Genomic DNA, 27,275 nt, shown 5'->3' with positions numbered 1-27,275 from the left:
GTGACACCGTGGAGTAGGGGTGGCAGTTCCTTGAAGAGGAAGAGAGGAGCAGACATCACTGTCCCAGTCTTGCAGGGTTTTTTTAACTGGAAACAGCTAACAGAGAGGCAACACATTTGTTTACAATGTTGATAATTTTTATACCTTTCTTATAGATATTCAATGAACTTTACCAGAGTTCAATGTATCTTTGATTGTCTTTCTATATAATTTCACTTACTAGGAGAAAATTGTTATTTTAACAATAATGTGACTTCTGGCTAGGAGAAAATTAACAATTTTATTAATTAGAAATTAACATGATTCACATTATTGTAAGGGTGGTGAGGCACTGGAATGGGTTGCCCAGGGAGGTTGTGAATGCTCCATCCCTGGCGGTGTTCAAGGCCAGGTTGGACAGAGCCTTGGGTGACATGGTTTAGTGTGAGGTGTCCCTGCCCATGGCAGGGGGGTTGGAACAAGATGATCTTAAGGTCCTTTCCAACCCTAACTATTCTATGATCCTATGATTCTGTAATAAAATTGGGACAAGCAGTTTTCTTGCTAACCCAACATTCAGACTTGTTTCTTCCTTAGGTTTCCAACCTCTCTTCTCTCCCAAAGCCAGCTATTTTGCCATGTTTTCTAAGACCTCAGTACCCAATTTTCAGCAAACTTGTGCTCTAATCTGGAATACAGGATTTCAGGTCTCAACCCTGGAGTCGGTTATTGTTTGTAATATGCCATGGGTGCAGATTTACTTGCAGCCTGAGCAAGGGAAGGAAGGCAGAGGAAGATAAGGCAAGTTTACTATTCATAAATTTCAATCTAGTGTGGCATTTTAGATCACAACTTGGTGATGGCAATCACTTTATAGGAAACTGTTCCAGAATACTGGCTTCTAAACTCTCTTGCCTCATGAAATAATTATTGATGAGTTTTAAGTCCTAGGACAGTGAGATGGCTAAGATGGCAGTCCACTGGAGAGGACCAGTAGACAAACAGGAAAGCTTAATGTTACCCAAACTCAAAGCATAACATTAATTATGATTACATAGCATGAAGAAATGTCAAAATTGACTGACAATTCTGAAAAAGCCATGCATTTATTTCACAGTGATTATATGATACCAAAATACTTATTCACTCTGCTTTTCTTGATAAAAATACAGGTATGTAGGAAGAGACAAAATGGAAGAGGAAAACTACTTGCAAAAATATTTTTTCTGTTCAGTTAGTGCATTGGCTGAAGTGTGTAAACTCTGCAACATCCTTGGTTTGCAACAGCTCATTTTTGTTCGGAACCCACTGACAGCTGGGCTTTGATTCTACAAAGCTCATGGATCTGTCCAACATCACTACTGCTTCTCACTGCCATCTAGAATAAGAAAACTAGCGATAATTTTATAATGATAATGGCAAGAAGCATTTTTATTCTGTGGAACTGAACATTTATCCCAGTAATTCCTGGTAAAAAAGGAACAGACAATATATCCTCTTTATAAACAAACAACCAATCCCCTAAATTGCACCACATTAGGTAGAATAATTTGTGATACCAAATCCCTGATGGCATAGCAACGCTAGCTGAACCCTGCAGTGCAGGATGAGTGCAAATTGGTGAACAAGTTTATTCTTGTTTTCAAGTCTTTTTCTTGACTGACCTACAGCACTCCTGTAAATAACCTAAAAGGCAACAGAAGTACATTCTTACTTGATACAGCCATGAACACATGGGTGTGCAGTCTGAGTTCAGGTATGGAAATGATACACAGCAGATTTTGGAATTTCAGAAGGTTTAATCCAGTAAAGTATTTAAATGTGTACTAACCTTTAAGCTCCTGAATAGCGCATCAAATTAAATTTGTTACGCACAAGCAGTTTGGAGGATCAAGACTGTAAACACGTTTCTAATACATGATGCAATATACCCGATGAACTGCTACATTCATATTTTAATGTAAATTAATTTTACTTTAGCTATGGTTATTTTAAAAGTTTGCAACTCTACAAGTGATTTGATTTTAGAGACATTTACCACAAACACATATAATGGTAGTAGCAAATTTCAGACCTTCATAAATACCAGTGTAATTTTTTTACCTTCCATTCCATTTTAGTAGGCTGCTTACTGAGAGTTTTACCCTCTTTTGTCACATGGCTTATTATCACAACACACATTTTCATGATCGTTGTCAAAAAAAAGACAGCATTTAGGGCAGTTGTTTAGTTTAAATGATCAGTAGGGTGCTACTTTGTGATCATTTGGGATGGTGGGGATTGAAATTTTCCAATGGAAGCAGTTGGAAGATATAATTGCCTCACCTGGGATTTGGGCCAACGCTGAAACATCCAGTTTCCGCAGCCATGATTGAGGTTCTTTCCATTTAGTTTAATGAGAGTTGGATGAATCTATAAGGCATTACAATACTTTTGGGAAAATCCCAGGGGGTCTTTCATTACCACAAAAGCTGAGCACATTGGTTTAATGCTTCCTCCCAAAGTACAGCAGCCCTTGTATCAGCGTGTCTCCACTGCTGTTCCCCACCATTACTGGCTCAGGGGGAAGCAGGCCACCATGGTGCCGCTTTCTATGCTTGAGAGGGATCCAGGATAATGGAAGATGATGTTTAGCTTTCTTCTGGGTTTAGGTCATCCATGAGCATTAGTGAGATATTCAGCTGTTTGGTTGGGGTACTCAAGTACTGTAGCAATGAGCAGGAAGTGAATTAGATGCCTCACTAATTCCTCCCTTCTTTCAGCTTCAGCACTCAGAAGCATATGAAAGACAGCATCAGACTATCGCAGGGTTCAAGACATTTTCAGTGGCTGGATCCCAGCAGTACTTTAATCCTTGCAGACAAAATTATAGGATTGTCTCCAATGCTAATAATAGTTCTCTGTTTGGGCTGAATTCTTTAATCTTTCCCCTGGTATCAAGTGGAATTACAAAGTGCTAGGAGCATGCATAGTATCAGTCATGTATGATAAGATATATCACTTTTAATAGGTCATCAAAGGCTGTTATGCCTCTGTTTCAAAGTTGATTTTGGTTTGGTTTGGGTTTTGTAAAAGGTAAAGACAAGCTGTAATGCACTTAGGTCAATGTAAAACTAATAAATTCTGTCCATACTTCTAGTTGCTGGGGAGTGTACTTACCATCCAGTTCTCAGACTTAATGAGACTGTACCCAAATTGTGAGGATGTTGAGTTGCAGCAGTCTATTACTCATTCAGCATTGTCAGAATGAGGGTTGGGAGCCACTAGGAGACTGAAGGATCACTGAGGATTCTTGATGTAGTGAAGCAATGCTGACATTCCCTGCTTTCCCACAATATTTTATGGAGCAAGGAAAAGAAAGGGGGTTTGCATCTGTACTGTGTTTGTATTGACATCTGGGAAGTGGAGAATAGAGAGCTGTAAAATATCTGTGTTCCTGTCCTCATGCTAGGTGAACTGAAAATTGCCTTTTTGAAGGTAAAAGGAACAGCAATAATCAGTGATTCTTTCTCCAAGAAGGTGCAACATTTGCTTCCACCAGACAGATGACCATTAAAGACAGTATATGTCTTCACAGTCTCCATGTCAATAGGTCTGTGTTCTGAGAACTACTGTTACAGAACATGTTGACGAGATGTATGGCTTGCAGGCATTAGAGGTCACATCTGTGAACTGAAGGTAAATGGCAACCAATTTGTGACTTACAACTCCAGTTCTTCTCAGGATTTTTCGTCTGCTGCCTCTTTTACTTACTTTTTCCTGGTTCCCTCATCACACAGAACTGTCTCCTCTCATTTACACTTCCTAGTTCTCAAGTAAAAAAGAAGAAAAAAAAACCAACACCCCACAGTTTTGCCATGCTAACACTTTCACAGAGAATACAGTTACAGATGGAAACAGGAAAGTTAAAGTCTCTGGAAGTTTTTTACATGTAGCTGAAAGACATAAGGCTCCCTGTCGGTGCTAGTCTCTGCTCAGTTCTCCACTCCAGGCTGTCTGTCTGCTATAGGATACTTCTGATGAAAAAGAATAAATATAAACCAATATTTCTCTACTTTTCCCTATACTTCACACGAAGCTTGCTAAGGAGTGAAAAGCTAACATTTTCACAAAGGAAAATGAATACTGATATTTGTTTTTTAGTAACTTCAAGACTAATGTACAATTTTTTTCTTGTCACAGTGACAGAAGTCATGAGAGTAGGACTAGCTGGTGTTTTGCTCAGGACTAACAGAATCCTGTTAGCGGTAATTCTTTATCCCATGAATGAGTTGTGTTCCTGCGCTGAACCAAGAACTGGGAACCTCATATCCCTGCTCAAGTGTTTTCTAACTCTACTAGCAATACTACTGGTTGAGCAAGAAACACTATTGGAAGGAGAGTCAGAAGAGAAGTGTGTTGCATATAATGCTGCAATGTCAGTGGCAGTCAGCAAAACTGTTCATGACCTCAGATAAGGATCAACAATTGAGACAAGCCAGGGTGAATCACAAGTTCAGAGACAAGCCAAAGGAAATTTTTTTACAGTGCTGGCTTCCAGAAGGTTGTTTTCTGACAAGAGCCGGCTCAACTTGGAGGCATGTGAGGTCAAGTAAGTGCGTACTAGCCACTTACAAGGGATATGCCCATCAGAAACCATTTTCATGAGGAGATAAAAGGGCTATCAATCAAAATATAGGCTACATGTTGGCCATAATTAAAAAACTTTGACTGTAGAGCAGTTTAATTGTATTTTTTGGGGGTGGTGTTTGTAACTCTTCAGTAGTTGAATCTGTAGAAGCCACAGAAGAAATATTGGATCTCGAAGCCCTCAGAAGTGAGGTAAACGGCATGAGTTTTGCTCTGGGGAAGGCTTTCTTCTTTTATCAAGTGTCATCTGTACCATGATATACCTGAATAAACATAATCTAGCTTCACTTACCTTGGTGGAATCTCCTAGGATAAGACTGCCAACTTGAGTTATTTATGATTTGGGATGGGCTGAATACTAGCCGCAGCACAAAAATATTACCTTCCAAGTTTACTGCAAATTGCAGGTGATAGAGACAAGACTTACTGTTATTTCACCATAACAATAAAATTTATTTGCCCATTTTTACCGACTGACAACTGCATTTCTCATATCCTATAGTGTTCCTGTATGTAGCCATAACTTTGGCTCTGAAGCTCCATTGAAAAGAGGTATTGATGTGGTCTTCGTTTTCTTCATCTCCCCACCTAATGGATCCAGGAGTTTGTGACGGTCTGACTAGAAACACTCAAACTGTCATCTCAAAATAAACAAAAGTTACTCACTTTTTGATATTTCACCAAATAAGTCCTAATTTTTACTGTATTGCAAAGTAACATGCAAGTATCAGTGATCAGGAAGTAACACAAATATTCACAGATTTATTTCTGAGAAATTTGGGCAAGTCCATATTATGTTGCTGAATTCCTTGGTTATTGAAAATATCATAAAGGCAGCACAGGGTTAAGATTAAAATTCTATTAAGTGTTGTGCTTTCCAATATAGTTGACTTTTAAATCTCCTTTTTCTCTAGAAGAAGTTAGAAACTTTTCATCGTATGTCCTATGCTATTTGAGAAGTAATTTCTATCTTACTGTATCTTGTCTAGTTTTTACCGTATATAAATTACCATGGTATATTTATGGTGGCTGAAAACTCTGTGCTGATTTAAAGACAGTTCGCAGGTGGCTTAGTCGTAATAAGGGCTTAATACATGATGAAAGTGGTTTGTCTTATGAGTACTACATATTGAGTGAACATAGGAGAAACATATGAAAGTAATACAGGAGTAGTGTTAAAGATAATTAAATTAAATTAAAAATTAAAAAGTAGCAAAGATAATAAAATAATAAATAAATAATTACTAATTAGCAAATTAAACAACACATAATAAAGAGTAAAACAAGTAAATGCAATGTCCTTAATGCAATGTATATACAGCCACGTTTGTACCACACCCTAAGAAGCTCCAAACTGTACTGAAATAAAAATATTATATAAAAATAACAACATATTTGACAGTTCCCTTTTCATTCCTTAGGAAATATACGATACCATGACAAAATACAATATCAAGAATCTAGATCTGTATAAAAATCCCCCTGTAAAAAGTTAAATGCTTTTCGTTTTAGACTTTTCTTCATGTTACATATTTAGAAGAAAGAAAACACAATTTTTTTTCAAGTCTCTGTTACCCTAAGGCTTTTAGTGTAATGCACAGTACTGTTAACCATTAGTGCACATACAAAAGGGAATATTCATTCTGCTGCATAGGCTTCTGTGACAGCCTGTACAGCACATAAACCTTGCCTTAATATAGGGTTTGAATTATGAAAGATGCCTTTTGCGAGCTTCTACAATGAAGTAAATTTCATACCAGCATACCAGAAAAATACATGAAAATTACTATATGATTAGCAATTTCAGACTGACATTTCATTTGAAAATTAGTTACAACTTACTAAAATACTTTTTCTATGAATCTCTGCACTTATTTTTCCTAGGTTAAAGGAATGTTGTCAAAACCACACAATGCTTTTGTTCCTGTGTATTAGAAAATTCACCTCAAGACATAATCCTACAAACATTGTTCAGCATAGTTTTGCTGAAATTAATGGAACTATTTACAACTGAAAGAATTCAGTGGAGTTCTACCTGTCTAGAAACATCAGACAGCAAAGAAAATTACTTTAATGGGTCAATTTTGAGAATTTTCATCATTAATGATCTCTTTCTGATAACAGAGCCGTCTACATATATTTTTTCAAACAGCAGACCCAATTTTCACGAAGGGATTTATCTGTTTTACCTATTGCTCTTTTACTTGGAGGTTGTATTTTCATTCTTGGAAATAGTGGGGCTAAAGAAGGAAAGGGGAATGCTGGTAATGTTGTTGCCAATTGTATTTTGTAATTGAATCAGAGAACAGTTAAGGTTGGAAAGAACATTAAGATCATCTAGTTCCAACCCCTGTGCCATGGTCACACTAGATCATGTCACCAAGGCTTTGTCCAGCCTGGCCTTGAACACTGGCAGGGATGGAGCATTTGCCACTTCTTTGAGCAACCTGAATTCTTCATCCACTGGGTGTCCATCCATCAGGTCTATGTCTCTCCAGGTTAGAGATAAGGGTACCAACCAAGAAAACAGAACTCTACAGATTTCTACTCTCTACTGAGAGTTCTACTCTCAGTTTTTCATATACTATTTCATCTAAGATCATAGAATCATAGAATAGTTAGGGTTGGAAAGGACCTTAAGATCATCTAGTTCCAACCCCCTGCCAAGGGAAGGGACACCTCACACTAAACCATGCCACCCAAGGCTTTGTCCAGCCTGGCCTTGAACACTGCCAGGGATGGAGCATTCACAACCTCCCTGGGCAACCCATTCCAGTGCCTCACCACCCTAACAGGAAAGAATTTCCTCCTTATATCCAATCTAAACTTCCCCTGTTTAAGTTTTAACCCATTACCCCTTGTCCTATCACTACAGTCCCTAATGAAGAGTCCCTCTCCAGCATCTCTGTAGGCCGCCTTCACATACTAGAAGGCTGCTATGAGGTCTCCATGCAGCCTTCTCTTCTCCAGCCTGAACAGCCCCAACTTTCTCAGCCTGTCTTCATACGGGAGGTGCTCCAGTCCCCTGATCATCCTTGTGGCCCTTCTCTGGACTAGTTCCAACAGTTCCATGTCCTTTTTATGTTGAGGACACCAGAACTGCACACAGTACTCCAGGTGAGGTCTCAGGAGAGCAGAGTAGAGGGGCAGGATCACCTCCTTCAACCTGCTGGTCACGCTCCTTTTGATGCAGCCCAGGATTCGGTTGGCTTTCTGGGCTGCAAGCACACACTGAAGCTGGCTCATGTTGATTTTCTCATCAACCAACACCCCCAAGTCCTTCTCAGCAGGGCTGCTCTGAATCTCTTCTCTGCCCAACCTGTAGCTGTGCCTGGGATTGCTCTGAGCCAGGTGTAGGACCTTGCACTTGTCATGGTTAAACTTCATAAGGTTATAAACTTCATAAGGTTCATAAGATGGTAAGAAGAGTCAATTTGCTGGTGTCGTGGTTTAAACTCAGCCAGACAGCTTGTTCACTCGCTTCCCCCCCCCTTCTTGCCCTCCCTCTACTCCCGGAGGAACGGAGAGGAGAATCGAAAACAATGCAACTCCCATGGGTTGAGATAAGAACAGTTTAGTAACTAAGGTATAACACAAATCACTACTGCTACCACCAATAAGAACAATGATAAAGGAAATAACAAGGGAAGAGAATTCAACATCTCACCACCAGCCGACCGATAACTCGCCCCCCCCAACCCGACCAAGCACCAAATGATACCTCCTCATCTCGCAGTCTACCAGCCCTTCCGGGGCACTCTCAGTTACCTCCTGGGCATGACGTGCTGTGGTATGGAATACCTCTTTGGTCAGTTTGGGTCAGGTGTCCTGTCTCTACTTCCTCCTGGCTTCCCCTCCTCCCTGGCAGAGCATGAGGCTCACAAAGTCCTTGGCCAAACCAAAACATCCTTGTTATCAGCTCTGTTCCCAAGCCGAAAGTCAAAACACTGCACTGCACCAGCTACCAAGGAGGAGAAAAATGACTGCTGCTGCTGAACCCAGGACAGGTGGCTTCCTAGGAGAGTGTTGTATCTACAGTATAGTTCTGGCATGCTCTCATTCCATGAATCTGTTTTAACACATTGTGGCCTGATGTGGAGAATTTTCCAGGAATATAGAGCCATGCATGTCCCACAGTCAGGGACATAATGGGATTCAACATTTTAGTAATCTGGATATTACTAAATTCAACATTTTAGCAGTCTGGTGAGCCATAATAAAGGGAGAAAGAAGAAAAATGATGAGATCCTTCCCCTTTATTCTGCTCTTGTGAGACCTCACCTGGAGTATTGTGTGCAGTTCTGGTGTCCTCAACATAAAAAGGACATGGAACTGTTGGAACAAGTCCAGAGGAGGGCCACAAGGATGATCAGGGGATTGGAGCACCTCCCGTATGAAGACAGGCTGAGAAAGTTGGGGCTGTTCAGCCTGGAGAAGAGAAGGCTGCGTGGAGACCTCATAGCAGCCTTCCAGTATCTGAAGGGGGGCTATAGGGATGCTGGGGAGGGACTCCTCATTAGGGACTGTAGTGAATGGACAAGGGGTAACGGGTTAAAACTTAAACAGGGGAAGTTTAGATTGGATATAAGGAGGAAATTCTTTCCTGTGAGGGTGGTGAGGCACTGGAATAGGTTGCCAAGGAAGGTTGTGAATGCTCCATTCCTGGTGGTGTTCAAGACCAGGTTGGACGAGGCCTTGGGTGATATGGTTTAGCGTTAGGTGTCCCTGCCCATGGCAGGGGGGTTGGAACTAGATGATCTTAAGGTCCTTTCCAACCCTAACTGTTCTGTGATTCTGTGTAGAGAGTCTCTTCATCCTGAATTCGGACTCCTGCCAAGAGAGTGGCTTAGCTTTCTACAAACAGTTATTTTAGGTTGCATCAGGATCAAGACATTTCAGGCTGTTTCTCTAAGGTGGGAATATGCAGCGTATCTTTGTCTAATGCCTCATGGAAGTATGTTGTGATGAACTTTTCATCAAGATTTGGCCTTCTTTGACCTTCTTTCATCTGAGAATAGCTGATTTAAGCATGTTAAGACAGTTTTCTCAGATGAAGTTTCTTATATGAATTTTTGAGAGGCAAATAAAAAAAAAAAAAAGATAAAACCCTGGAATATATTATTTTACATTGCTGTCAGCCTGTGGCCAGTATTCTGGGTATAGGGCTCTACACATTATTTTATTACCTTGTGGCCATTTTAGTTGTCAGTGCTAAAATTGCTTACAGCCGAATTTCACTTGAGAGCAGTAAGCTTTCCTACCAAATATAATGTCTGTGAAATATTTATTTGCCAGAAAAGAGATCCTGTAATAAGAATATGTTAAAAGAAATCCCTCAACAAGACAAGGTTTTGATCATGCCTGATTTTGCTGTGGAAAGTTCTTGTCAGTAACGTAACATATTTGCAGAAGTTTTTTTGTCGTTGAGTTCTGCCTTAATAAATGAGGCTGAAGGATGACTTATGGCTTCAAGCTTTTTTCTTTTTTCCAACTATATAATTTTGCGTAATGAAAGGACATTACATCCCCCAGTTAATGTGGCCTCTGTTGGTGTTGTAATGTATCTGTGGATACATTATCACTGCTTCTGCTTCTGTGAATGCACAGTTCCAAAGCAGCTACAGAAAATTTATTTCCTGATTACTCACCTGCTATTAAAGTGGTTCCAAATAAAGTGAAATGGCAGACACACTGGCTCTTGGAAGCTCTTTCCAACTGTAAAAGGAATAGTAAAGCTGAAGCTGCTTTACAGATGCACTATATTTAATTAGATTAGTTTTAATTAGACTGCAGATGCGAAGTTGCATCTGTATATCACTACTAGTCTGTTTCAAGGCACTTTCAGCCAATAACAAACCCCTCTCTCATTTGCATTTATTTAAATGTGTTAACCTTGTGCTTGATGGAAGAATCACTGTGGAATAACATATATATATAACTTAGAGATTAATGTGTTGTTATTGTCATGTGGCACCATATGCAGAAAGTGAAGTAGTCTAAGGGACAGTCATGCAAGGGAACTAAAAAGGAAATTGCGCGGAAGAATTAATTCACTCTTAAATAAATCTTTCTGAGAATTCCATTTATACTTATTTAAATTCCTTTAGAGTACTTATTTTCCAAGACAATCTTTGCAAGCACTGGCCTTTATTGATTGCGCCTCTACCCCTAATGTTTGTTTTTCTTATGATCTTTTCATTTTCATTAGTTCATGCTTCACAGAGCCCATTTTCTTTTTCTGCCTCTCCCTTTCCGTTTTGAGCTTAGCTGATTTCTGAGGAGATGCAGGATTAATTGTTCGTTACTGGTGATGATACAGGTTTGAAAGAATTGTTGATTAGCTACTGCAAACTTCTTATTAGGAGAAAGCACAGTTGCCTCTTTAGTTAAGGGCAAAGTACTTGCAAAAGGAATTGGGAACCTGGGATGGGAACCTCATGGGACAGAAGTCATCAGGACCATGGTCATTTGTTTCAGCAGACAAACAAGTAATTCCAGAAGTGATTATTTTTCCTATGTTTAGTTAGTGTTCCCTTTTAATTTTTATTTCTCTGTTCTGGCCAAACTTGGGCTTAATCACTTCAAGTTCAATTGTATTTATATAGTGACAGAAGCAAGAACTCTGCTATGTACTTTTAAGATTTGATCATTTTTTTCAGCCTCTTTGATCAGTAGCAATGAAATTAATCCAGTGAGAAGAATGGGGTTTAATTAAATGATTTTAATAAGTGGAATGCACTTTTGATCAGTAGGATATGCAGTGGTTGTTAAATAGCAGTAAGAAAATGTGTGCATGCAGAGAAGCTGCTACTGTTAACTGTAAATACAGGAGCAAAATGTAACTGGAGTGTAAATATGTCAGTCTCAGGAGAGAAGTTTACATTGGACATGGGGTTAGATTGACCACTAACAATTTTTAGTGAATATTCTTTGTCATCCTGAAGTCACAGATCATCCTCTCCTGACTTTCCTTCTTTAAAGGGAAAATAATCCTTTGCTTGGACTATGCCAATTAGCACTTTCATTTAGAAAGCAATTCAGAGAGAAAAAGCAGTGAACATGGAGTGGTGTCAACCAGAGGGCTGTAGATAAAAGTCAAGTATAGAACTTTTGATTCAGACCCTGATGACCATTTATGGCAGCAAAGTTAAACAAGATTGTCTAATAATTGATTTTCAGAGCTGGCATAAGGTTCCATTTCTTTCCTCTTCCCAATGAACTGAAGAAGCCTGTGACATTTCAGCACTGAGTTTTCAATATTCCCTTACAGGAGTGTTTCACTTAGTGGAGAAAGTCTGTCTTGAACATACCTGTAGGATCAATCTGCGCTGAGTGCACTCAGTGTCAATAGGACACTACAGAAGGAGATGAAGGAAAAGGGTGCTCTTTCTGTGAACTGAACTCGTACAATTAGATCCCATAAGGGATGTAAGTGTCTAGAATGTGCCTGTTTTTCATTTGGGCAGAGTAAGGCAAAACTCACACCTACTGCAGATAATCAAAGGTGCACTCTGGTACTGAGAGAGGAGATTCATTTCCTTCTGTCATATCCAGAAAAAGGACTGACATCATAATTTGAGGAAAGCTTGCAGCCTGCATTCAGAGTTACACTGCTGGACTTAAAACTCAGCACAGGTGGGAGTCAAGGGGTCTCAGCATGATGAAAAGCTTCCCAGGCTGGCTGTCCAGCAGCAAGCCAGATATAGGGGTTTGAAATGGAGGGTTTTCACCTGAAACCATTAGCACATGCCTCAGAGCAGCAGACTGGTTCACCTGCCTGCTTAACATTGGGGAATGAAAATTCCCTCTTCAAAAGACAGATGCCTACAGCCCTTCTTTTCAGGTAATAGGGGTAGGATTAGAACAAGGCTGGGGCTTCTGATACTACACTGGTAACACAGCTCTCCGCTTTTTATGTATTAATCTGAAAGTTGGACTGCTCCTCCAGGACATGGGGAGACTTAGATTAAATTCCTTCGTCAAGCTGGAAGCTTTACTGTATGACAACACTTGTAACTAGTCTGAAGCCATGCATTGTGTAGAAAATAATTCAAACTATAGGCAAAAATGAGAAAGAACAGATTTCTGGTTCCAATTCTCAACATTTCAGAATTTTAGAATAAGCAGCAATCGCCAAATAAAATAGAGAAGCTGATGAAGGCTCTCCTTTATCGTGGTTCCTCCTCTGTCCCAAAGTTTGCAAAGTCATACTTCACCTCTGCTTTGTCAGGTTTATAAAAAATGGGAGATGAAAGTACTAGATGAGATTTTTAGGAAACATTGCTGTCTTAAGAGACAAACTGATAGTAGCTGTTTTTGCTGATGGCAAATAAGATCAACAGGACAGAGAAAGCACTGGGACAAACTACCTGTATTAATCCACACTAGAGGAGAACACTTTGGCTGTCCTTCAGGATGACATGTGCGCTTATAAAACCATTATTTCCAGGATTCTTTCAGATCCACATCATCCCCTAAACTAAAACTATCAGCTTTGTGTTCCAGGTGGAACACGCGCTCATGGCGTAGCAGAATATAGGGCCTGACTTGAGCTTGTTTAAATTAATTATTCAGGCTAATTAGGAAAAGACTGAAGCACAACATGAGAAAAAACATATTGCAGGCATGCTAGATTAATAACCTCTTAAATTGCTAGGTAGGCAAAGTGAGAGGCACAGCAACAGTGAGGAGTGTGTTATACTTGTACCTTAGAGACATGAAGATGAAGGAAGCACGAAAAAATTTGCAGATAGTATGTAGGAAATGTGGATTAAGAGATCAAATGCAGTCTGCCGCTTTTTCAGACCTGAAAAGCTGTATCTGTACATCAACCATATAATTTTGATGTAGATTTCAACATACTAACATGAAATTCCAGACGTGTCCGTAAGGGTTTTGGGTTTTGTTCCTTCAGCAAACTGACCACTTTTCCAGTAACACAGCTTTCTTAGTCTTTTCGGGATAGCTCTTAATGCTACTAGGAGCAGTTTTAACTTCTTCCACACTGAACAAAAAGTAAGGAAAACTTCAATGCATAGAAATTTCACAGAATGTTTTGAAGAGAATTGTGACCTTACCTCAAGAATGAAATTTCAACTTTTATATTTATGGAGACCAGAGAAAAGCCTAGGAGTTCTTGTCCTAAAAAGAATAGTCTTCCTTCTTAGGGAGTACAGCTCCAGATTTGATTAGATCTATTAATGAGGTCAAATGATGCTCTTAGGCTGGTAGCTAATGTAAACCAAATCTATTTATCACTTTGGCAGTGGTTCCTGTAGCAAAGTTAATGACCATTACAGCATTTACACTTAGCCAATCAGGAATGGTGCTTTTTGTGCAAAAAGGCAGTAGTTAGTAGTCAATCATCATCATCCTCATCATAATAGTGTTGGTAAATGAGCTTCTGTAAAAGAAGAGCAACATGGCTATTAACCTTAACCGTACTGTGAAAATAGATTTCTTCCTCCAAAGGCCACTACTGATAGGTGGTTGCAGCCTTCATAGATTCTTGCAGAATAAAGGAGGTTGAAATACTGGACAAGGGCACAACCCAGGTTTAGATTCTTTGCTTCTGTCTTTTAAAAGAAAACTGGGTGCTTAAAAAGATAAAGGTCAAAGCCTGCTATTTTTTTAAATAGCAGATGAAAATAACATTTTGTCCAAGGGACTGGAGTTGTACACTGTCAGGGAATAATCAATTAAGTTTCTTTTTTCTGTATAAGCAGTGCAAATATCTAATAACATGCAGATTCCACAAAACTGTATCTTTATAATATCTTCTGATACACGTCATAGTGACAGCCATGTGCTGGTGAAACAGAGCAGACAGCTTCAAAAGCTGTTGTCCACATTCATGCCAGTGGTGCTTTCTTGGGAAGTTTGGCTTGGCAGGGAAGGAGCACGGGGAGTTACATTGTGTGGTGCTTGTTGAGGCAGAGGTGAGGTGTACATTGTGAATGGGTCTCTCTTTCCATCCCAGCACTTGGGTGAGGCTTGGGATAGCTGGGCTGTTGATACGTACTCCCTTGAAGTTTGCAAAGCTGATACCTGACCTGACAAGCAAATATCCTGACCTGGTACAAATATCCTGACAAGCACCTCTGAGTAACAGATAGAAGACATGAAAATGCTTTAGTTTGAATGCCTGGGGCAAGCCTGGGACTACTCCGTCCTTCAGCACACAGCCCTCAGGCACTCTGGCAGACTGCACGCTGCAGAACGGCTCGCCTGGCTTCTCTGGCCTGCCAGGCATGTGTCATATACCAGTGCAGGAGAGCCCACACCATTATGCCCCCAGTCCCCCAAACCAGTGTCATGCGTGTAATGTTCTAAAAACACCTGCAGCACGGATATGGTCTGCTGCCCTTTACTGAGCTGACCGTACCCCTGCACAACTGAATCAGTACACAGTTTGAGATCCCTTGGGAAAGTGCACACGTACAGCCACAACCGGCCTTGCTTAGTCCCGGCGAGGCAAGCAGAGTCACCCCGAGGTGAAGTAGCACAGCTGCAATTCCTGTACCCTGCTCTGCACTCTGCAGTTGACACATGGTATGAGCCCTTGCCTGAATATGGTGCAGTCATCACACATTGCTGGCCATGCACCGCAGCAGGATCCACTTGCATCCAGATTTGAGAGGACACTGGACCAACAAAGTGTATTTTATTGATGATCTCTGTGAACATGCAGTGGCTCTTGCTGGTTGTGCCAGCAACTGCATGTAAGTATCATAGGGCCAGTTTTGGTGTTACAGACACTCAAGAAACAAAGGTAACGGGACCATGTGGGGTATTTCCATTGTAGCGAATAGAGGTAGGGAATTTAATCTCATGCTGAGGGTTCGGCATGAAAGTGCTTCCCATACAACTGTTTATGCAAAAAATAGACAAGACTGGCTTGAAGAATTATTGAAGATACCAAATTTTCATTTGGGGCATTCGTATTGAAAGCTGTCACCTGGAACACCAGAGTAAGTCATTGCTGAAATCTGTTTTTTTTCTGGGGCTAACTGCTAATCACCTCAATAATATAGCTCAGGCACTCCTTTTGGATGGTCCTGGCCAAAGAGAGTCTTCTGATTCTCTGTGTCCTTTGTTTCAAGCTCTGGTCATGGCTATAACCTTGGCCACTGGTGAGTTATTGAGGTGCCAGGCTGGTTGTCTGGGTTCTCTCAAAAAAGAAGATGTTCAGGGTCCCAGGAGGGTCTTGGTGATGTGATACAAGTGGTGTTTAGCAAGGGGCATACACAAGGGAGTGCTAGGCAATGTGCTTGGACAGACTGGAGCTGGTGCTGTACAGGCCTGGCGGATTGTTGTAGGATGGTGGTTGGACAAGGGTATAGCTCTTGTGAGAGTCAGACCAAGATGGGCATGTACCCACCCCGCAGGCCTGGGACTTTGTGCTGTAAAGCCTCTCAGACAAAACTGCCTTTTTATTTCATCTGTGTGCAATGTATAATCTAGTAAGGCATTTCTTCTGAGTCAGTGCCTTTAGGCACTACCCACACACAAATAAGTGTCTATTAATAATGATAATATTTAATGAAAGAATCTTGTTCAAAGCTATGTCTGTACATTTAAAATAACAGATCAAGAAATGCAGATATTCAGTTGGTTTCACTGAGTATACAGTGTTACCCAGCAAAAGGAATACGCATTTTTAGATACATTGCTGTCACAAAAAAGAAATACAGCTTCTCATATGAGAAATTACTGCCCACATAATGCAGCTGGCCTAATATATAGTCAACATTTGAAAACAAAGCTTTAATTCTAGCTGGAAGAAGGAGATTATTTTTGGTTTGCTCCTTGATTGTTTTGTAATTGATTTATCACTACTACAGCTATGCGGTTAATTTTGTTTTTAAGCATTCTGGACACTGAAGATACAAAAAAGTTCCCAAACCTGTTAGAAATTATCCTTTCTCCCTGCTTATCATACTGAAGTGCTGGGACCCAGGGCACCTCTGGTGTATGTTTAGCTCTGGTGTCACACAGGATGTTCAACACCAGTGTTTTGCTGTGCTGGAGGGGCTCCTTCTGGATGTGACTTTGTGTTGCCTCTGAGCACATGGAGCTACGCAGCATACACACACACCAGCGTGGCACTTGAGGTGCTTCCTCTGGTGGGATCTGAGGTTGACGCTGCACCCCAGGCTGCTGTCTGGTACACTTGCTTGCAACATGCACATGGCATGCTCCAGCACTTATCTCAGTACGCTTGCAGGGTGCATGCCGAGGACCTGCAGCTGACATGAACTTTGCTGCTGGCAAAGTCGTAGAAGGGACTTGTGGTCTTGGAAACAAGCTTGCAGCAAATAAAGCCCCTGTTGCTTCCTGTGTACTGTGCCAGTCAGTAATGTAGACCAGTGCTCCCATGGTGTCTGCTATATGATGCTAACCAAAGTCATTTTGTTCTGTATATATTAATGCCTGCATCTCTGCAGTTCAGATATGATTACCTACCTCCTTTGTAAGACACTTTGTGATCTACTGATGAAGTGTGCTATACATGAGCCATTTTTATTTGAGACCTAAATAAATACTTAATCTCAGTAAGGAATAAAACTGGTTATTACTTTCAATGGGAACTTGGTATATTACTCCAATGGTTGTTAATTATTTTAACAAGCCTTTAAACCCTAAACCATTGTGTAACAGCATCCTGTGTTAAGTTTGTGTATGTTAACAGACTTTTGGCTTAAAGACAGATACAGTTTCTGTAGGTTCATCTTGTCAGAAATCACTAATCGGTTCCTTTTTAAAAAGAACTTTACCCCTGCATAATATTTTATTTTAAAATACACCAAATAAGCTTTTTCTTACTTGGCAGCGGAGGTTTTACCTAGTTCTGGAACTTGAAACATTCAACATATACTATGTATGTCTGATTCTGGTATGTAAGAAATGTGTTTACTGTTTTGAAAATTGAAATACAACCACCTTTGCAGGGCAGACCTTGAAAATATGACACAAATAACATTTCCAAGTGTTCAAAAACTGAGAAGGAAGGTAAAACCAGGGTTCATTGGGTATAGTGAATGAGATCAGCTAAGAAAATCAAATATATATAGGCATAATTGTTTTTTTCTCATCAATTCCATTACTCTTGTGTCTTATTCTCTTTATTTCTGAGTCCTGGGATTGGTAAGACTGGAGTATTTTGTCCCTTTGAAAATCCTAGTTCCAAGTCAGAGGGAGTGCATGACTTTTTTACTGGTTTGTTTCTTTTTATTTCCTTCAGACTATCAATCCAAGTTTGAAATGCAACATGCTCTATGTGTCACAGGAAAAGTGAAGTGTGACAAAACATACAAAGACAAAATACAAAAGACAAAAAATACAAGACAAAAGCAGACATCTCAAGTCTCTACAGATTTATTTGTCAGAATTGAGTATTAACTCCATGGATTGTTTTGTCCCTTCTCAGGGAAGTACTTGGCCTCAGCTGGTGTTGGTACATAGAGTATTTGGAAAGCCTTCAGCAAACCTGTCCGGCTTCCAGGTCTGGTTGGAGGCTCCAGCTTTCTTCATCTTCCCCAGCTGCTCAGTGTGCCCAGTGTTTTCTCTGGCAATTATTTAGAGCCTGAATTCATTTAGTTTTCAAAGCTTTATGGCAGCAGATACATGAACCGATAGGAAACATCAGTCTAAAAATATTATCTACTTGATTTGAAAGCATCTTTCATAAAAGTCTTTCCTTTCCCTGCACTGTTTTCTGTAGAAAGTGACTGAGAGGCTTTGCCGGAAAGGGGAGGCTGCTCTATTTGTCACACTTTCCAGTGCTGCTGTCCTTTGCAAGGGACACGCTGTGCAGCAGGGAGCTGGGCTCATGGTTCCTTCTCTGAGCCATTGCATAGAACCATAGAACCATAGAACAGGGTTGGAAAGGACCTTAAGATCATGAAGTTCCAACCCCTCTGCCATGGACAGGGCCACCTCACACAACCACCTCACCCAAGGCTCTGTCTGACCTGGCCTTGAACACCGCCAGAGATGGAGCATTCACAACTTCCCTGGGCAACACATTTAGTGTCTCACCACCCAAAGAGTAAAGAACTTACTCTTTATATCTAACCTGAACTTCCACTGTTTAAGTTTGAACCTGTTAACCCTTTTTCTATCACTACAGTCCCTGATGAAAATATTGCATGCCAAGTGGGGGAGAAAACGGCTGTATATTTGCTGGAGGAAGGGGGAGGCAGGAGCAGGCAGGACAGATGGGGGCTATGAGAGGGTGAGAGGAGAGCCATCAGCCCCATAAAAGTGTGGCACTGCTGGGAAAAGCAGCCAGATGCCAGAGGGTACAGGAGGGACCTTTCCGAGGAACCATGTAGCCACCAAGGAGGCTGTGCAGTGGTGTTTGTGCTGAAAATGAGCCGGAGAGCAGCCATGACCTGGGGCCTGACACAGCCAGCAGTGGGGAGATCTGTGTTAACTCTCTTTTGCTCATATTCTATTTCATTTTGATTCAGGGGGAATGGACAGGTTAAAAGAAGAGATAGATAATTTCATTTTAGTATTTATACAGATGAAACCAAACATTTGAGCTTGAAGGCCTTTGCAATCTCCTTCCTTCAAGGAGACACCTCAGCAGCTTCACTTCCTCACTTTGGCTGCCCCACCATCCCACCTCACCTGGAAACATCCCTGCCTTGCTTTCTCCCCCATGTGTCTGTAGAGACAAGGGTCAGAGGAGCTGATGAGACTGAGCAGTGAAGAGCTGGGAAAGGGAGGGAGTGAGCAAAATATGTTGGAAAGAAGGAGAGAGATACAGCAAGGGAGTCAGAAATAGTTCTGTTCTGCAGAGAAAAGATACGCTGTTGGGTAGATGTGTTTTACCATGACAGAGCACCTATCACATGCCCTGAAATGTGAATTAATACAACAATAAACATAAACAACCTGCAAATTCAAATAGGAGGTGTGGGTTTGCCTTCAGGTAAATATTTTAGTCATTTTATGCATTTTAACTTCCAGCTTTACATGCACACAGTAGGCTCATCAGATTCTCAAGCAGCCCAAACACCTCAGCTATATTTGTAGCCATATCTAGCATTACTGCTAAATTCAATGTCAGTTTATTTGCAAAAGCTGGAATGTTCAACCATACAAAGTTCGCATAATTTTGCATGATAATGTCTAGCAAAGAAGCTATAGGCAGGAATATATTCAGTGAGTGAAGCCATCTGATCAGTGCACTTTCATAGACTGTTTTGCATGTGGGGAACTTTCACTGTCAGAACACACATCTCAGCTCAGTTAAAGCTTCAGTAACTTCCATAAACTATTCATAGAAATAGTCTTATGCAACTGCACATGCTCAAAATATAGAGGTGGGAGGGAAATGTCAGCATGAAGAACATTCATTAAAATACTTCGTAATGGTTCCTTCCAGTGATGGGTCTAAGGTCGCATCATTAACTTGAACCACATTAAAAAGATCTGTGGCAAATGTAAGAAAGTGAAAATAATATTTTGCAAACATATTATTAAATCAAGAGATCATTCCTAACAGTGTTTGGGGTGGAAGCATTAAATGCCTGGAGGCTACTGTTTAAATAATCACTGTTTGTAAGTATGTATTTGCTGGTTTTATCTTCTTCTTTTACAGGTAATTTTACCATGTATCAGTATTTCCTTTTCTTTGCATTGATCACCTTTGTATTCCTGCTGCTGGGAATAATGGTATATATTACCTGGTCTCAGTACATTTTCTTTTTCTTTAAGTAACTTCTAATGAAAGTCAAATTGATTCCCAGAATGTGGCCCCTGGGGAGTTTCTAATACAAAAAGTCTGAACATGGCTATATATGGGGTTTGCTTCTCGATAAGAAGCTGTAAGTGCAAAAGCTATGATAAAAATATGGTTAGTAAATAAAAATGCTAGTGTTCTCATATTCAGGCTTCCAGAACTTCAGATTAATGCAGTGCCCTTCACACACAATTATTTGTCAATTGCCTCTTCCTGTTACACATCATGCCCCCTCCGAAACATAGATTATTAATATTTATCAATTCTGACATGCCATGGGGCTTCTTTGCAGAATAGTATGGAAGCTGCCATTGACTGATAGTCTTTTGCTATCACAGTTTAAATGGGGCTGCTTAATTGTTTCATTGGGAGTTGCCAGTGGACAGCATTTTTGGTATGGAAGCTTTCACTTTTTAATTCAGCCCGTCTTTTCAGTTCTTCCCTGACTTTCCTTCTCTTTGGGTTCTAAGTTAATAAAGTTTCCTCCTACATTGCACAGAAAGGGAAAAAAATTATTAGTGTAAAGGATTTTATTCTGTTTTACAGACTGTAGCACTTTGATGCTGTTACACTTCCCTCTTACTGTCTTTCCTCTGGAGTCAAATGTCCTCTAAGGCACTTGATAATTTTAGATCATCTAACGGAAATGTCAGTTTTAGACCCAAGACCTATGCTACTCCAAGCATTTTGTGTAAGGCCAAGTAAGGATATCTTTATATAAAGTCATCAGTTGTAGCTCTTACATTGAAAAACTCAGTAATACATCCTTTCCTTTGAATCTAGCATATTCAGTGGAACAATACTTACAGACAGATTGAGACACAAGCTATATTTAGTGCAGTGCAGTAGAAGCAAGTCAGTGGAGTGAAGCAGTTGGTCCTGAAGACCCAGCTCCACACTGCAAACTTTGTGGGGGTAATGCTCTGGTTTAGGTTTGCTCCCGTGGGCCAATCACCTTTTGTAGTTGCAGTACTGTTAGGTGAGCTCTGGGAGCGTATATTCCCATTCAGTCCATTGTGCCCTCCCAGGTCACTGCGTAACATGAGTCCAAGCATGGTATACGGATATGGTCTGTAGATATACCTCATAAATGCACGCCTAAGCGTGAACTTATAATGTAAGTGCACTGCAGCTGCTGTATTTGTGATGCTACAAATGCATCAAATGACCTGCAGTATGCCCATGGCCCTGGCTGGCATTAGTAGAAGGAAGCAACAGAGAGGGATGAGAAGGCTCACAACTCCTTAGCTGCAGTGCAGCCATATCTGTCTGATGTTCAGCATGAGTGAAGGATGCAAAATGGGTACCCAAAATGGTTTGATTATCAACACAATCCTAGAGCTTGCTTTTTTCAGGACCCTCCTATTGGTTAGAAGTAAGCCATATGTTTAATTTTCTGTATATCCTCCTTTTACAGACAGGCTTCATTCCTGCATTTCTCAGTAAGTGCTAGAGCATACCCTGTTTGGATTAGATCAATAAGACTAATTCAAGACCTTATTTATTAACTATTCTTACTCAGCAGATCCCCTCATATAGATTTTTCTTTAAGAGCCTTGTAGAATCACTGAATCACATAGCAATTCATGACAGCTTCTTCAAAATAAGTATTCTGTATTTGCCCACAGCAGCAGAACAAAGAAATTAGCACTGAAATACCAGAAAATTTACACACATATTAATTATCCTTAAACCAATAGCTTTTCCTTGATCACATAGGTGAGTATTGCTTGTTTCAAAGCACCCCCTTGTGCAAGCACTGGGTAAGACAAGTTGTGCAAGAAACTTCTGGCTCTCTGTCACCTTGGTCAGTTGGTCAGGATCTGCTGTGAGGATCACCTACGCTGCTTCATTTGCCACAGAGGTCTTTCGTTCAGTGGTTCGTGGTTCAAAGACCTCCTGAGGTTTCAAACTGAGCTACTGAACCTAATCAAACTGTTTTAATATAGATGGAGATAGTCTTCAAACTGTAGATTCCCTTTGTTATGCGCTTAAACACTGGAAAAATGAAATTCTCTGAAAATCTTCCAGAAGTGTGGGTAGAGTCCAACTGGAATTAACTAATACCCATCCCTGGCAGTGTTCAAGACCAGGTTGGACGGAACCTTGGGTGGGATGGTTTGGTGTGGGGTGTCCCTGCCCATGGCAGGGGGTTTGGAACTGCATGATCTTAAGGTCCTTTCCAGCCCTAGCCATTCTATGAGTCTATGATCATACACATCTCCAAAGTGAGCCACTGTGCAGAACCAAGAAAGTGCATATACTGGTGGTAAAGTTTTATAGACACTCACAGTTGATTAAAGGCTGTAGATGTGATTCTTCTGAAGTGACTAGTGACTTCAGTCATTTCATTCTGGCCTGTCCATCTTGAGATGACTTTACAGAAAACAAGTTTTAAAAACTTACCTGTTTCTAGAATTCAAGCTCCTCTGGCAGCAGCATGAAATGGGAAGCACAGATATGAAAACTCTCCAAGTCTTTAGTAGTTTTGGAAAATCCCGTCTTATTATGTAAAATCAATAACATTTCAAATTACGTAAGTAATGTTTTTGAAAGCAAACAAAAACTGCTTCAAAGCCAGTGATAACTGTATGTTTCACTTGTCTTCAGTCTAGCAATTGCATCCACTGATTGGGCAATCTGTCAAAGGCAGTGTTTGTTGAGCTATCTTCTTGCTAGAAACAGTGTGCTTTTATTGGGAAAAAAAAAATCCATCCTTTTTTTCTTTTTCAGACTTATGTGTTTAATTTGACTTGGAAATGTCCAGATTTTGGGTTACCCCATTTTTTTCCTAAATTGCTTATGCTTTGTTTAATAAAAAGGGAAGTGTATTTGTTCTGAAGAGATAAATAAGGAATTCTGCATAATTCTTGGTGTCTCAGATATTAATTTGATAATCACTTAATTGCATCACAAGAGCTATTGGTTGAAATTAAATTACAAACAGATGAGAGTAGACAATGCATTATAAAGAAGAAGCTGAGGTATCTGCAAGTGTTTCAAATGCTCCCCAAGGCACCCTACATTGTTCATGCTCCAGAGAACCAAGGCAGCAGTGCCAGAATACCGCTTCTCACCACAGTTTCAGCAAAAAGGCGCCTGACTTCACTGCCTACACAAGCTTTTCATCCATAGGATGCATATGTATATATCCTATTAAACGCCCACATTCCCTGTCTCCTCAATTCCTTGTTTCTCTGAATTTACCTGCATTTGGTGTGCCCCTCCTCTCTTTCCTCCCACGGTGCCATCCTGCTGGCAGAACCCCTTTTCATATTCTTGTTGCTCACTCTATTTGCTGGCATCATGTTTCAAGTGCTGCTGACAAGGCAGCAAACCGAATAGCTGATAAATTTGGGCAACAGCATTCATTTCTTATCGACATAACTCCTGTTCAGATATGAAGTATAGTGTTACTTGTAGGAGAGTCAGTTGTGCTACAAAGTGTTATCACGTCAGCTTTGAAGACAAAATGAAATCATTAATGCGTGAAATAGAGATTTTTAAGTTGTGATAAGTGAAGATCTAATGCAACTTTAACTTCAGAGTTGCTGCTGACGACTCCATAAAATGCATCCCATAAACAGCTGTTAACCTGTTCTCTGTTTATCTTTTAACATTCATTTGTTTAGTAATCAGTTCTCATTTGTTCTACATATGGTACAGCTTCCCTTTTACAGCAGCTGCACTTAATGAACATTTGGAAGAATAAAAGTATTACAAAAAATATTGTTTAAATATTCTCCTGCATTATTTTTGTATCTGTCACCAAGGACATTTGAATAAAAGATAGAAAAAATGGTCATTAATTCTAGAGTAAGGAGTACTTTTCCTGAACTGATATTTTGTAGTGGAAGTTCCTGTGACCGTGCTTCACACTCAGCTTATCTCCTTTTTGCAATTAATTTTCTCTGTTTATTCCCTTCTGTGATTCACTGATGTCAACATGTCAAATTTGATTCACTCTTTGGTTTCTCTCTGTATCACATTAGAGACTTTCAGGTAATGCAATGAGAGCATCTTGCAGACCTGATAGACGAGTGCATCTGGAGATTTTTAGAAAATGTTTACAAGGTCTGAAGGTTTGTCAGGTGTTCCGGCTAATGTGGGGATCAGTGGTCATTAAAGCTGGTTTGTATGAAGATAATTCCCTTATGGAGTACTTGTGTGTAACTGTTCTAATTCCTTTTGCTTCCAAAACTTCTGATCTTTAACAAGACCATTTTATCATAGCAAGTGTTCCCTGTTACTTATTCATGCTTCAGCCATGCCCAGCATCCTGGACTGGATAAATAAATGGAATGCATGCTTTTCTTTACAGGAAAGTATAGCTGAGGCTATAGCTATTGTACTGAAACTTTGCTAGTGTTAGGGCATGATGACGAATTGCCCTTGGATTGGACAGTCCTTTGTCCTTGGTCAGTCTTTGCTGGTGACTTTGACCTGCATCTATTGTGAGGAGTCTGCAAGTCTCTCAGGTACATCAGTGGGCAGAGGAGAAGTGTTGGTCATTAAAACTGACTGCTTAGATCAGATGCCATTCTAGAAAAGGGAAATTTCAAGTCAGTTCCACCCAGTTCAGCCACAATGGCAGGTAGGGTGGCAGGTTGGTTAAAGAAAGAAGCAAGTAATTGCCTAAATGTGCTGAGCATTTTACAGATTTGCAGTGTCCAAAATTGTTTTCAGATAGTTGATTAATCAAAATAGCTGCAAGTGAATTTGATATGTGTCACCAGGCATGTTAAATAGATAGATGTGTTAAATGGGCATTGTGTGTGCAAATGCTCAGGTGGGAGAATGGTGACAGAATATTTTAGAAAGGTATTTCTGCAAGGCACTCTCATTGAAAAAGGCCTAACTGTGAGAGAAATGTGCTTGTTTCTAAATCTAACCCTACTAACAGTTTACCACCTTCTTTTTGTGTGTGTTTCTCTTTCTCTTCCAGTGCCACCTTGGGCCTTAATAGCCATAGCCATAGTTGCAGTCCTATTAATCCTTACCTGCTGCTTTTGTCTCTGTAAGAAATGCTTGTTCAAAAAGAAGAACAAGAAGAAGGGAAAGGAGAAGGGAGGAAAAAATGCTATTAACATGAAAGATGTTAAAGATTTAGGGAAAACCATGAAAGACCAGGTAAAGTACCTCTGCTTTTCTTGAACTCTTTGAGTTACATTTAAAGGTTTCTGTTTGCTGTGTCTAGAAAAAGTTCTTCGTGTTGCCTCAGTAGTGCCTCTGTGAAGAGAGGGCTGATTGGCAGCATCTTCTCTCAATCTCATGGTATCACAAAAGATGAATCTGGGTGTGGCATCACTGATAAAACAGCCAGTTTCCTGCTCTGCTAAAAAAAAAAATGAGCAGGCATATAATGACTCATCTGGAAGGGGAAAATTTATTGAGAGTATCTTAGTTGTCCCCAAAATAACAGTTTTCACTGTCCTTTTTCAAGAACTTGACCAGGGCCTAGTACAGTGGTGGTATATCTTTCTAGCAGTATTTCTGAGCTTACAAGATAGATAAACAAAAATAGCTCTGAACTCTAAATCTCTCTTTACACAAAAGCAGAAGTTCTTCAGAGAATGAAACAACACTATAGAAGAAAAAATGAGAAGTGTAAGAACAAGGGAAAACAACCAAAAAGGAAGAGCACAGGGCCATTCAACACAACGATGTTGGGAGAATTCATTTTGTACTAGAGAGGAGGAGATTAAAGATAGTGGTAGATGTAGGTCAACTGAGTAACTTGGAGGAAAGGATTATCATAATACCCTTTGAGCAGCATCATTTTCATAAAGGCACAAAACCTTGTCCTTCAGATCTGCTTCATTCAAGAGAATGAAGGTTGCAGGACCTGATTTTTCAGGGCCATAGACTTGACTAATATGTTCCTGAAGGAAAATAAAGCTTTTTTAACCAGGTTTTAGTATTGCTCTTCCTGGAACAAACTGTTGGGAATAAGCAGGAATATAGTGAAATAAATGTGGTATCTATGTGTCCTCACTGCATTGGCAGATTTCTTAAGAAGAGAAAGGGCTATGTTTTTCAAACCGAAAGTGCTGAAGAAATTTAGATTACTTTGCAAAACCTCTTCAGCAGGAACCAGTAACTGTAAAGATATTGCATGATCAAGTCTGTGCTCCCAAGACGAGGTTGAGCCAGAGCAGTCCAGGATTGCTTATCCAGCCACAGAGGAAGGACAAAAGCATGATCAGGAATAAGTAGTTCCTTCCACAAGTTGGGATCTAGTGTAGAAGAAAGCTGGGCTGAAGGCAGGTTGATGAGAAGTACAAGCCAAAGCTGGGAGCCCAAGGAGTAAGGCCAGGTGATCAAGATTTGAGAAACCTAGAGCACAAGAGTTAAGAGGCCCATGGAGCAGTCCAGAGCAAGTGGTGAGATGCCACTGTACAGTGATGGAGCAGCCACCAGTCTGGTTCATAAGCCTGGAACAGGTTAGCATGCTTCTTCAGGCACATAAGATGTGATAGGGGAAGAGCAAAATCAGGGGAGTGGATGAGGAAGCCTTAAAAGTCTGATGACTAGCTGCAGCTGGGCCATATGAGCAGAGTGTGAAAGGAGCTCAGATAAGAGGTGGAAATTAATGGATAGGCTTCACAGGTACAGAGCCATGAGAGCTATTTCCAGTTTCCATTATCAGATAAGAGGCAAGGTTTTGTTGTTCTTGCTCAGTAGAGAGTGTGGAAAGAAAATAACTGAAGATGGAGTTGTTTTGTTCCTGTTCATGCTATTGAATTGCAGTAGCCACTACTAAAATGTCAATTCATTAGACAATCGTTAACTTTTCTAGTCTATACACTACACCAATAAGGTAAACTTTGGCAAAATTCATTACTTTTAAGGTATATATCAGTATTTTATAGAGACCACTGTACATACTGTCATGTGAGTGATGAAGGAAAGC

General features: G+C 40.3%; 1 protein-coding gene across 4 annotated transcripts in view; it reads left to right on the top strand.

The window, feature by feature from the left end:
* Positions 1-27,275, top strand: part of SYT1 (synaptotagmin 1) — a 357,216-nt gene that overhangs the window by 234,283 nt on the left and 95,658 nt on the right. For all 4 annotated transcript variants that reach the window (XM_057429544.1, XM_057429546.1, XM_057429543.1 and 1 more), the window contains one exon: positions 25,308-25,492. In XM_057429544.1, coding sequence (XP_057285527.1) covers positions 25,308-25,492 — 185 coding nt within the window. The remainder of the gene's footprint in view (positions 1-25,307; positions 25,493-27,275) is intronic.

The sequence above is a fragment of the Pezoporus wallicus genome, unplaced genomic scaffold (assembly GCF_028554395.1).
Source record: "Pezoporus wallicus isolate ANWC-B61680 ecotype Strahan unplaced genomic scaffold, APGP_CSIRO_Pwel_v1 contig_5069, whole genome shotgun sequence".
Classification (NCBI taxonomy): Eukaryota; Metazoa; Chordata; class Aves; order Psittaciformes; family Psittacidae; genus Pezoporus; species Pezoporus wallicus.
Note: the sequence above shows the minus strand (reverse complement) of the source record. Positions and strands in the feature narration are given on the sequence as shown.